Source organism: Bos javanicus, chromosome 1, assembly GCF_032452875.1.
Source record: "Bos javanicus breed banteng chromosome 1, ARS-OSU_banteng_1.0, whole genome shotgun sequence".
Lineage (NCBI taxonomy): Eukaryota > Metazoa > Chordata > Mammalia > Artiodactyla > Bovidae > Bos > Bos javanicus.
Window position 1 is genome coordinate 93,151,119 of NC_083868.1, and position 12,784 is coordinate 93,163,902.

General features: G+C 37.2%; 1 protein-coding gene across 6 annotated transcripts in view; it reads right to left on the reverse strand.

Moving 5' to 3' along the window:
* Positions 1 to 265: 265 nt before the first annotated feature.
* The window catches only part of NLGN1 (neuroligin 1), a 956,715-nt gene continuing 944,196 nt past the window's right edge, over positions 266 to 12,784 (reverse strand). For all 6 annotated transcript variants that reach the window (XM_061415495.1, XM_061415492.1, XM_061415488.1 and 3 more), the window contains 3 exons: positions 7,856 to 8,068; positions 3,702 to 4,491; positions 266 to 2,886 (listed from right to left, as the gene is read on the reverse strand). In XM_061415495.1, coding sequence (XP_061271479.1) covers positions 2,064 to 2,886; positions 3,702 to 4,491; positions 7,856 to 8,068 — 1,826 coding nt within the window. In that variant the 3' untranslated portion in view covers positions 266 to 2,063. The remainder of the gene's footprint in view (positions 2,887 to 3,701; positions 4,492 to 7,855; positions 8,069 to 12,784) is intronic.

Here is a 12,784-nt window from a genome sequence, read left to right on the forward strand (position 1 = left end):
ACGCCACTTTCACAAGAAGAGGTATTAAAAAATACAATGCTAATACTTTCCATGAGTTCCTGGGCTTATAAATTCATAATAAAATTAATGTTTCATCAGTTTCATTTTAGATGAGACTTGACTTTAAATACACAGTGTGTCTTCTGTAGAAGTTAACTGCATGTCTTCAAAAACCCGACTGGTCTAGAGAAATGACTCTCTGAGATGGTCATGTTTCATTTTTTTTCTTCTTTTTTTGTTTTTAAAAAAAGACAAAACAGCAATAAACATTTTAGCTCTTTAATGAGCAAAGATCATGTCTCTTAGCATTGGACTAATAGTCATTATTATCTTTATTTCACGCAATGACCAGTGACATGGCCAAGATGTACAAAGTTGTTTCCATCAAGTAGTATACAATTTTTTTGTTGTATAATAAGCTTTCATTCTTGAAAAAGAGTAACTGAAAAGAAAGGTTTCTGTTACTGCAGTTAGTTTGTCAGAGAAAGTTCTTTGCATTATCTTACAAACTATCAAAATTGCTAGTCATCTGAAAAAATGTAAAAAAAAATCACATAACTTTAGTCTAATAGAAATATAGTACAGGTAAGAGAGAAAGTATTTATCAGGATGTGCTCTTTAAGTCCATCTCGATTTTTTTTTAATATAAATGTACATCTGATTACATATACAAACATTTGGAAAGGTCTGTGATATACTGTTACTGGTAAACAACAAGGGGATGAAGAGTTTTCTGTGGTCTTAGAATATTCATTTAAAATCACACGTACGTGTAAGACTACAATCCTCCAGGTGTTGACGCTCCTTCTAGGTTCTTTATCTACGTTGCACTCTATTGAGACTGTGTGAGTAAATTCCAGTGAATGAACCTCAGTGAGAAAGATAAGTGACGTGAGGAGGGACATAACTTCATATTGAATTATTAGTAGTAAACATTTTGTCATGCAACATGAGTAAATCAATGAACTGAGAACTGTAATCAGAGTGGTAATTTGGGGCATCCTCAGATCATAAAGACTTGCAAGTTACTCTTTGGACACACTTCACCTTACCCTAAGGAACAAAATACAGAATAACAAAAACCACAGCAAATTATAGATCCTGTAACACATGTCCAATTAGGGTTATATTTCTAGAAAATATTTAGATGGGAATGAAAAGAACATTAAAAACACAGGAAATTTTTTTTTTCTGGGATTCATATCAGCGAGTATTCACCACTATACCTATAGTTTCTTCAGACACATTTAGTAACTAATTCCTTCTATTATCAAAACTACTGTGAATTATTTTATTGTAATTACTTTTGCCCCCTAAATTCTTCTTTAGGTTCTGCCAATTGATGGAGGAAGCTTCTATTAAAAACTTCAATGGGATGAGAAGAATTTTAATTACGGCTTAATCAGCAGCACAGCCACCAAGCATATAAATTATCATGCACATCGTGCTAAAAATATCCAGTTTCCTTTATCCCCACAACTTTATACTGACAGCACTTATGTGATAATGTTGTACCTGCCAGTCTTTAAACTTCTTTGTTTTACTGGCAAATTTCAGCATGAGCCTCCGCTAAGGCCATTAACAGCATTGGTGCTTTGTGTACTTATCCAAATATGTAAATATGGTCTACACAATAAAACAGCTCCAAATAAAAACTGGTGAAAATTATCTGACATTCCATTGGTGTGTCCCTTGTGCATATTCATGGTTATTTTTAAAATTTTTATATTTTATATTTCAGACATAGTTCTTTCCTGTTTGGTGTTCCACATGCCTAATTCCATTATGTAACATAAATCTTCAAAAAATTAATTCTTGAATGTGAATGAAAAAGTATCATTCAGAACAATTGCTTCAAGCAATTGAAATTCGCTTTTAAAGTTGATTTGTTATATATGTACAATTCTTTTTTTTTTCCAAAACCCCCAAAGTTCTTGATATGTATATTCACATAATATTCCTCCTTATTTAAATAGTAAGAGTCTTGTAGGTTGAAAGCCAAGGAATCTTCAGTAATCTTTTACTGCAATCCATCAAAAAAATAGTTTGTTTCTCTTATCTGGCTATACCCTGGTTGTTGAATGTGAATGGGGGTGGGGGTGGGGATGGGGCAGAGTATTGTTCTGTCCTCCAGTAAATGTATTGAATGTGTGTAAGGGTTGAATCCCTGGTATAGTGTTGGGAATCATTGTGATGGTGTTGGGTGTCATTAAGGGAACATCATCAGGTGACCTCCTCATAGCTAGTGTGTAATCTGGGGGGCAGGCGGTCCGAAGAACCACCTCATGTGGATGGATGGACTCACATTCATGATCCAAATCAGTGTGCTTCATTTGGAGGGACATGATCTCCTCTTCTTGTGCGTGGGTCAGATCATTGGTAGTCGTGCGCTGGGGGCTGCATCTCCTGTGAACGTCATGTCTCCTCTTATCCTTTTTGTAGTACAGGGCTGCAAAGGCCAAGATGTTCAGAAATAGTAGGGATGCTCCAACGGCAATAGTGACGCTCAGCTCTGTTGAGTAGTCCCTTTGATCCACTGAAAATGGACTTGGCTGTTGTTTGGGATCATCCTGCTTGGCAGTGGGAAAGGCTGATGTGACAGGTACGGAATTTTTTCTCGTAGGTCTGAAAGTGATGTCAGTTGATGGCACTTTAGTTGTTGTCGAGGTATACTGAGAAATGTCATTGAGATTATGCAGATGAGGTACCAGCTCCAACCAGAGGTTTACCTTATTGGCTCTGTAATGTTCTTTAACTCTTGGTTTTAATCCAATATGGAGATAAAGTTGGTCTTTCTGGGAATATCTGGTCCATGCTACTTCTTCAAAGCGGTTGGGTTTGGTATGGATGAATTTTGTGTCTTGAGGGACTGGTTGATTTGGGTCACTAGAAAAAAGAAATTATGAGAAAGAAATTTGCTTTATTCTTTTAAAAATCACAATGGCACTAGTTTAACATTTAATTGAAGAGGTAACTCAGCAAGGCTTTAGACGGTTTTAATATAACTTGGGTTAATTTAGAAATAGCAATTCCATTTCAGGCAGGTTGTTAAATGTTTGATAACATAATTTGAGTAAATCTCACTTTCTTGTTCTCTCTACCCATGGACTGCTACACATCCAAAGATAAAAAAATTCAAGTACAAGTGAGTTTTCTCATAGGCAAGCTAAGCAGAGACAGCAGTGGGAAAAAGTTGGGATTTGGAATTGGCAGGTGAGGATTGGAGTCCTAATGCTGCTATATACTGGACATTTGAATATATCTATATGAAGCTTTCATAGACTAAGGCCCCTTTTCTGTAAAATGGGATTATCGTATTTGACCTGCTCTCCTCACAAGGTACTTGGGAGGATCAAAAGGCATACAGTACTGAAACTAAACTAAACTGAAAATCTCTATAAAATAAAACTTGTCATTATTGAATAATAATAATAAATCCTGTGTAATTAAAAAAGAAACAAAATAAATTTAATTATTGAGTAATGCAATAAAGATAAAAGACTTTCTAATAAGCTTTACAAAGTAAGGATAAAGCAGTGATTTCTGAAACACCACAAATATAAATTTTGAATAAAGGAACTTAAATATTGTTGGCATTAACCTATTAAATTAAATCATTTGGACACAAAACATGTATATTTTAAGTGCTCAAGAGGATATTTTTACTAAAGTATAGCAAATTTCATTCCTTAGGTACCTACCCAGTTTTAGCAAAATTTGTCCAGTATGTCATTACAACTGCACTCAGCATCACATCATTTTTGGAGAAATTGCAAGGAAATAACTCTGTAGGTCCAATCATGGGTATTCCTAATACATAGGGAACCTCATCTCCATGAGCTGCATCAGCCCAAGCTGGAACCTGATCTGTTTGGCAATGATGGTAAAAGGCATAGAAATAGGTGGGTGAACCAAAATTTGAGTGAAGATCTGCTGTAGCTACAGCTGGTGCCACCCACTGATGGTCCGTAAACAAAGCTAATAATGTCTTCCTTCTGGTTTCAGGGTTATGACGGTCAGCCCAGTCAGTATACATGAATTTAATGGTTTCTCTCAAAACATCTTTGCCTTCAGGATATCCATATAAGTTATCAACAAAATTAGAAACAGCAAAGTCAAAGTCACTAGCAGATATACCATCATCACTATCTACTATATTTTCAACAAATTTTAATCCTTCCCCTTGGTTTACTCCTAACATTATATCATAGTTGAGAAACTCTCCTTGCTCCATCAGTATCTGAGGGTCATCCGGTATCACATCACCATCAATCACAGGTCCAAAGGCTATGTGGTATCGTGCTGGTTGAATATCTTGGTCAACAAGTTCTTTGTAAGGCTTCTTCTGCAGGCATTCCACTAACTCTACTGTATCTGAAACATTGCAACCAACTTTTGTGGCCAACATTCTAGCATATTTTGCAGGTTGGAAACTAACAGCCCAGCTGGAAAGGGCTGTTCCACTTTGAGCTATTGCTCGTTGAAAGAGTCCTATGGGGAAAAAAAAAAAAAAACAACAAAATGTTTCAGATGACCTTTGAATAATGTTGTGGTAAAACAATCAAATCTGATATTTGAGATGTGTATATAAAAACCCAGATATGACTCAAGAAACAGGGAGATAGAGACATTTTTGCTTAAGAGAAGGTACACAAATTCATCCCCAGGGTACAATGAATTGGAAAGATGGATTAGAGTCTTCTGCTTTCAGTAGCAACTACTTTGAGAAGAAAGAGATCTAAATTGTGCACTGTCTCAAAAAGGCAGTAAACAAGGAGAAATGGAGAATGTGTAAATGGTAGTGATAAAAGAAGTCTCAAGTATTCATTTGCTCAGCATGTAAACACCTATGTTACTGTCACAGCCAACCAGATGGGGCTCTCTCCCCTTTAACTTTACATCAGACTTTGTCTTGTCTTTTGAGGTTATTTCCTCCAATTTGGCTGCATGTATCTTTCTTCAAAATGGCTCTGTGTTTGTTTTCATCAGAATTTATTTGAAAACAATTGTTGATATGTTTACATAATTACTGGGGCTGGGAATCGGCTAATACCCTGGGGATGGCCTTAAAGGCACACAAAACAGAATACCACTTCAGACATATTCTTTCCAGCTCTTTATATCAGACACAGTATGTTGAAAACTCATCTTCCTGAGGAAGATATAACATTTTCAGTGTATTTGCTAGGTTAAAGAGAAAACCATCAGCAGAAGGATTTAGTGGGGGCAGGGGGTGATTTAACTTTTTCCACTGTTGAATGTGCACTGCTATATTTTATCAAAAAGATGAAAAGTACATGGTCCATTGCTTTTCACTTAATTACATTTAAAAATTATAAATCATGGTACCATATGCAGCTTGATAAGAGCTGCATACCATTCAAATTTATAAATGAACTTTACTTATTAGGGTATTTTCTAATAAAATTCTCATTTTAAAAATATAATTCATCTATTCTATTTTAAAAATTACCTTTATTGTCAATTTCCAAATACAGCTTTGTATTTCAGTTATTCAAACACATGCTCAATCATTCATATGTGTTAATATATAAGAATTCTTTTTCACAAAGGTGCTAAATTAATGACTAAATTAGAAGCAAAGCTTTCACTTTTTTTCTCCAAACACATATATGTATTCAAAATGCCTGTAATAATGTTTCCAGATAATTATAAAATATTCAAAAAGTCAAACAATACTAATAAATATTTGTTTTGATTTCTGACATCTTTATGAAAATATTTTCAGTTTGCTACAGCAAAGAGAATACCTATAGTAACGAATAACTTTTTAAAACTGTGTTTGTCAACATTGGCTCAGAGAAATATTTTACTGCTTAAAAACTTTATAGCTAAAATAAGACTTCTATAAGATTCTTTCCCATTTTAGGGACTTAATGACATTAACTAAATACACCCAAAAAATACATATCACATTTAATATAGTCTGAAATATGCCATCTAAATGGTACTGGGAAAATCCACATATTCTATCATTAGTGAGAGTGCTCGTATGCATGATTGTTACAGGCCTGAGAATTGTTGCAGCTCTAGGAAGTTCCCAAACTTTAAAGTCTGTAACAGAGATAAAATTAGCCTGATGATTCCAAGACCCCTTCTGAGCATCTCCTGGTCAATTTAGGCAGCTTTGTTACTAGAAATAAGCTTAGAACTAGATCACACATAAGTACATTTATCTAGCCAGGCATGGATAGATTTCCTTGAAGAGTGTGTGTGATGGAATGTTATGTTTTCACCTCTTTGCACAGCCATTTGCCACTGTTTACCACATTGATTGATTGATGAATAGCAACACTAGCTGATGGACTAATTGATTCATCTCTTTATAAAATGCTAGTTTTATATTGGCTGAAAATGGCTTTGATACCCATGTTCACTTTACATTTAGAAAAAAAAATCAGTGCAAATAGGCTTTGAGACCAAATGACCCTAAGAATCTGAAGAGATTGGCTAACATTATCCTAGATAAGTACTGGTGTTAGTTTAGTCTTCAAGCTAGAACATTCTAATCTGTTCAAGTACGGAAAAAAACAACAAACTTTATTATTTCAAAATAAGTCATTTCACTGAAGACCAAAATCTCTATACTTTGGGAGAGTTCTCATACAGGTGTCATTTTGTTATCTTGAATCAGAACTCTACTGATAAAGTGAGATATTACATAAACTATGTCTACAAATTAAGTCAGTAATAATATATGATCCTCCAAATATATAAACTCATTTAATGACTGTTATTCTGAAATTTGACATTAATGTGTCTTTGATGCCAAAAACAAATATTCTGTGTCTAATGCTCATATACTAAAACTTAGTCTTACAAACTCACAAGCTTCATGATTTAAAACTGACAGTGTATACTTTCTTAATACCCATAAACTGACAATGGAAAAGCAGAAAATATAAGATGGTTGATATGTATTCTCTCTTTTCCTATCTATTCTGTATGTATAATGGAAGAAAGTATTTACTTTACAGATTTCTCTAACAAAACACCTCTGTTCTTGTGGATATTTCAAGTTAATAATGCTATAAGAATGGGTGACTAAACTCATGGTAAAATGGGAGTTCATAAAGACCAGCATGATAAGCCTTGCACAGGCATTTTGGAAAAAAGATGTCAAGGCCAGAAAATGGAGACAAAAACAATATCTCATGGATTTAACCAGCCTCAGTGTTCCAGGCTGCTTTGCCAGGCTTCAGGGGGAAAAAATAACATTTTTGAGTTGAAAATAGAAAAAGCACAAAATCAAACATATTTTTCTTTTTAATCAAAAGCCCTACTAGTGACCTTAATGCTTTGACAATTTTGGATCATGCATGCAAAATAATCAAACGTCTGTCCTCTACTCAGACAAGTGAAAATGATGTTTCCAGACGAACTAGCTAACAACCGCTTCCTTATTATCTTCATACTAGTAAAGGGTTTAAAAGTTTACCATCTAGGAAATAGATTATATACAAGCCTTGCATTAAACGATATTTTTTTAAAAACCCATGTCTTTGATTTTGATTACTGAATCAACATAACAGAAATGTGAACATCTTTGATTTTCCCCAAAATCACCCTTTGGAGGAGAGAAAAGTTACTGTAATGTTAATTATTCTGAAGTGTGCTTGTAAGGGCATCCAAACCAAGCTCCACAGGAAACAAAGAAAAGAGTTTGACAAAAATTTAAACATGCATAGAGAAGCTGAAGAAACAAAGTTTGAAACAGTTATTGAGTTCATTCTAACATTTAGTTTAAACAGAAATATATACAGAGCATCACATACTACTGATGGTGGTGGCATGCAGACACCAAAATTGTCAAAATTTGCAACCTGCATAATACCTTTGGTTGAATTGCTCCAACGGTTACCTTCAGAATAATGGGATAAAGTCAGCAGATTGACACATGAACCCCCAGCGCCAGATCCAAAAACAGTGATTCTTAAGGGGTCACCACCAAAGAATCCAATATTCTCACTAGTCCATCTTAAAGCCTGTATGAGATCAAGGAGTCCATAGTTTCCTTTTGCAGCCTGATCCCCTGTGCTCAAGAAACCTGGAAAATAGAAACCAAAAGACATCAAAGAACACCATTTTGAGTTGACATGAGTCAAACAGATATAAAATTTAAATAAAATTGAAACCTGTTTTCATCAAGATGAGTAAAACCCAAGTTCTTTAGGAAAAAATTATTTTCCACCAGAATAAACTAATTTACTTTAGGAAGAATAGCAGAGACTAAAATCTGGAAAATGATATTTATCTTTCCCAAATGTTTCCCAAGCTATCCAGGTAACAGGTAACAGGTAGCAGGTAAAGAGAGAATGAAAACATTGTGAAAGACCTCAAGAGAGACATTCTAGGGGCTGACTTACTTGGTGGAGATATTTGAGATAGTATCATGGGGTGTATGAGGGTGTGTTTTTGCATAAAAACTGTCAGTCCTCAAGTTGCTTGTGGTCTTATATGGTTGGAATTTAATGTATGTGTGGCAGACTGGCAGGATATGAGGACACAGAACAGGGGTATTTTTCTAAGACTTGTGCATAAAATTATATGCAACTCTTTGCATGTATAGGTATATGTACATATTTATTGATGATGCACCATGGTTAAGAATCACTGTAGCTGATATAATTTGAGATTATATTTTAGAATATAATGCCCAAGATGCTAAACTGAGATAATATAAGAAGTTAGAAAACAATATAGAACATTTGAAGATTCTTGAAAAGTTGAGATTCATATTTCTCCAATGTTCAAAGCTCAATTTCATAGTGAATTTAATAATGAAGAGGAATATATGTTGATTAATAGAATGAGGGTGGGGAGAGGTTACAAAGATCTAAACTGACAGAGTAGAAAAGGCAATTTAAAAAAAGGAGATGGATAGTGCAAAACTGATAAAGAGAAACCTCAATTAAAATAGAGTTGGGAAGTCAGAAAGGGGAGCTCTCATGCACTGTGACAATGGCAGAGCCCAAAAGGAAGAAAAGCTTTCCTTGCCTGGCAAGAGCTCAGCCAATGAGAGACTCTCACAACTCGGTCCCTGAAAAGCCACTATACTTCAAACTCTTCAAAGTCCTCCAACAGACTCTTTGTTTACTATATGCTCCCACCTTCCTTTTCCCTTTTTTAAAAAAGTCCTTCTTTCCTTGCTGTGGGGGGACTGGCATGTGGCTCGCCATAGTTGTAGACCCCAAACTGCAATTCTTTGTTGATCCCAAGCAAACCCATTTCTACTGGGGAAATTGCTGGCTGTCTATTTAAGCCAACATTTTGGTGGCCTGCATGGAGATCCAGACAAGACCCCTGATGATTTCCAGGCTAGTGATGGTAGACAAGTGTGATGCTCACATTGAACCCATTGCTGCTCACTGCTTTTCTTGTCAGCCCTGGGATTTAAGAGTTAGTCTTTCTTCTGGACCTAAGCTTCTGCCCTATCTGCACTTTGAAGTCCTCCAGGCTTCACTGGGGCTCTGTTTTAAGACTATGTCTTTTCTGGCTACCTGGAGAAGGAAATGACAATCCACTCCAGTACTATTGCCTGGAAAATACCATGGACAAAGGAGCCTGGTAGGCTACAGTCCATGGGGTCGCAAAGAGTCGGACACTACTGAACGACTTCACTTCACTTCACTTCTTTTCTGGCTAAGACTTTGTTCTGTATGTGTGCAAGTACTTATTTGGCATCTGCCTGATTTTTGAAATTGGCCTTTTTGAATTGAAACTGTGCTCATCTTCGGCAGGATTCGTTCTGGAACGGGGAGGGGGAGGTGGGGTGGGGGCTGTTCCTCCTGGAATTGGCTAGCCTTTGGTTCATTCCACTGGGATCAGGGGCTGCTTCATTATAACTGTGTGGGTTCAGCCTTTGACTCAATTCCTTTTGGAAGAGGGGCTATTTTATTGGCACTGTGCTATTAAGCCTTTGGCCTGATTCCCTTTGAATTGGGCTGTTACATTAGAGCTGTACTGAGCAGACCTTCAGAACTAGAGTGTTCCTTCTGAACTGGCTGGTATTAGACCTGCAGGCTATTTGAGCTGTTTGCGTTGCTTGAGATGTTTATGCTATTTGAAAATTATCCTTTTACTCTAGGTAGAAATCTTTGAGAAATGGGATCCCTACTATCTAGAGTTTTGAGCATGCCCATTTACAGGGACTCTGGCCAATTTTATGTTTAAAAACTATAGTCCTTCCTCAGGCGTATTTCTAACCAAATGGACCAACCTAACTAAAGGTGATTTAGAATATCAGTGGCCATTATGGGGAATTTTTAAAATCCCCAAACTCATTTTTCTTAAAACCAAATTGGACAATGATCCAACATTTCCAGAAACTTAATGCAATACTTATTTTAATTGGTATTCTGAGGTTTCCAAATGTTATCAGGAGCCTAAAATTGCTTCTCTGCAAAATAAGATGTTTAAGATGAGTTGAGGCAAAAGAAAGAAAACAACAAAGAAAGATTCAGTTCAGTTCAGTCGCTCAGTCGTGTCCAACTCTTTGCGACCCCATGAACCACAGCACGCCAGGCCTCCCTGTCCATCACCAACTCCCAGAGTCCACCCAAACCCATGTCCACTGAGTCTGTGATGCCATCCAACCATCTCATCCTCTGTTGTCCCCTTCTCCTCCTGCCCTCAATCTTTCCCAGCATCATGGTCTTTTCAAATGAGTCAGCTCTTCGCATCAGGTGGCCAAAGTATTGGAGTTTCAGCTTCAACATCAGTCCTTCCAATTCTTGTAAAACCTCATGCTCCTTCCCTGCCTTCTTTGTCTCAGGACCTGCCTCTGGTGCCATCTTCCTCTTCCCTCTGTATCACCTGGTGGTGGTGGTGGTTTAGTCACACTAAGTTGTGTCCGACTCTTGCAATCCCATGAACTGTAGCCTGACAGGATCCTCTACCGTGGGATTTCCCAGGCAAGAATACTAGAGGGGGTTGCCATTTCCTCCTCCAGGGTATCTTCCTGACCCAGAGATTGAACCTGGGTCTCCTGCATTGCAGCCAAATTCTTTACCGCTGAGCCTCCAGGGAAGATCTTACATCACCTACACCTTCTTTATAAGCTAAATTCCTCCACACTAATTCTCTTGCCAAACTTCCCTTTTCCTTGAAACCATAGTCAAAGATTTTCCCAAAGTAACAAAAAATCCTCACAGAATTACTAAGGAATTTAATATAGTCATTCAGACTTATCTACCTGGTTTGTCTGACCTATATCAGCTAGTTCATAAGTTTGTTGGTGAAGGCCAGACCCACTACTGGATGAAAACTGCTGAGAATATCCTGAAAGGTGTCTAGAATCACAACTGAAAGAGCAGCCTGCTACTTTACTATCTGATCAGGCTCAAGCAATCACCGGTGACTCATCAGGCAATTCCTAGGGATTTACCTAAGTTTGTTGATTGGACAAAATTCAGGCTTGCACACAAAAATCTGATGAAACTGGTCATAACTATTAAAATCAACTTCAGATTATTTTTAGAGAAAATTCTTTTCTTCTTTCAGATGTTGATTCTATCCTGGTAACTTTAAACTCTGTATTTATGAATGGGCTAACCTGAGACCTTTTCTTCCAGTAAAGAATCAGGATGGAATGGGAAACCACATCCACTCCTGATTTAGTTAATCTGACAAGCCAGCTCTCTCTCACTCTAAATGAGTTACCTAAAGGAAAAACATTAACCTTCTTAATCTTGAGCTCCAGCAAATGAAGATTCCCTAAACAAAACCTAAGTCTTTCCTGATGGCTCAGAGTAAAGAATCAGCCTGCAATGCGGAAGACATGGATTTGATCCCTGGGTCAGGAAGATCCTCTGGAGAAGAAAATGGCAAACCACTCCAATATTCTTGCCTGTGAAGGCCCATGGACAGTGGAGCCTGGAGGGCTACTACAGTCCATGGGGTCGCAAAAGAGTTGGATACGACTTACAACAACAAACAAAACCCAAACTACCCTGGTTTCTTCTATTTTTGAAAGGAGCCAGGAAATTGAAAAAGAGATTGTTACAAATTTAAGTGCTATAGGCACCTTCAGTTTTCCAACCTGCCTTTCTATGTTCCTTTCACTTCTTAATGATGGGGCTCCAAAGGACCACAGGGGCTCTTCCCAACCCTCCCTCTTGATCGGCTTGGAGAAATATTACTCCAGATTGGGGATGAATCTCTTCCAGTCCTAAATAACACTAAAGTCACACTCTCCATGTTCAAACACACTCCTGTAAAGCAGCTCTGCTTTGGAATACTAAAAAGTTCAACTAGTGGAGTTGAACCTCAAGAGGTTCCTGTCTCTGAATCTATTGTCTTTGTTTAGGCCCTTTGAAAGATACACATCCTATGAGGCCAAGACTTCTTAGAGAAGTATCATGCCAGAATTGCTTTCTCCCAAAAGGGGAAGACAATTCTAGAACTTTACAGCAATCATCAAAGTAACCTACCAGTGGAATTAAATTACCCTTTGACATGTTTTATTCACTCTGTCTCTGATGACACTAGGGCTGATCCTGGAAACACTGATCTTTGGCCCTATTACATCTGTTACCACCTTCCTTACGGGTAAATCATCAACTGATGTTGGTAATTCCACATCACATCTCTTATGAGATTCAGATGGGAACTTCTCTGCTGGTTAAGAATCTGCCCGCCAATGCAGGGGATATGGGTTGGATCCATTCCTGGACCAGAAAGATCCAACATGCCGTGAAGCAACTAAGCACATGTGCCCTAACTACTGAGCCAGGTGTTCTAGAGCCCAGGCTCTGCAGCAAGA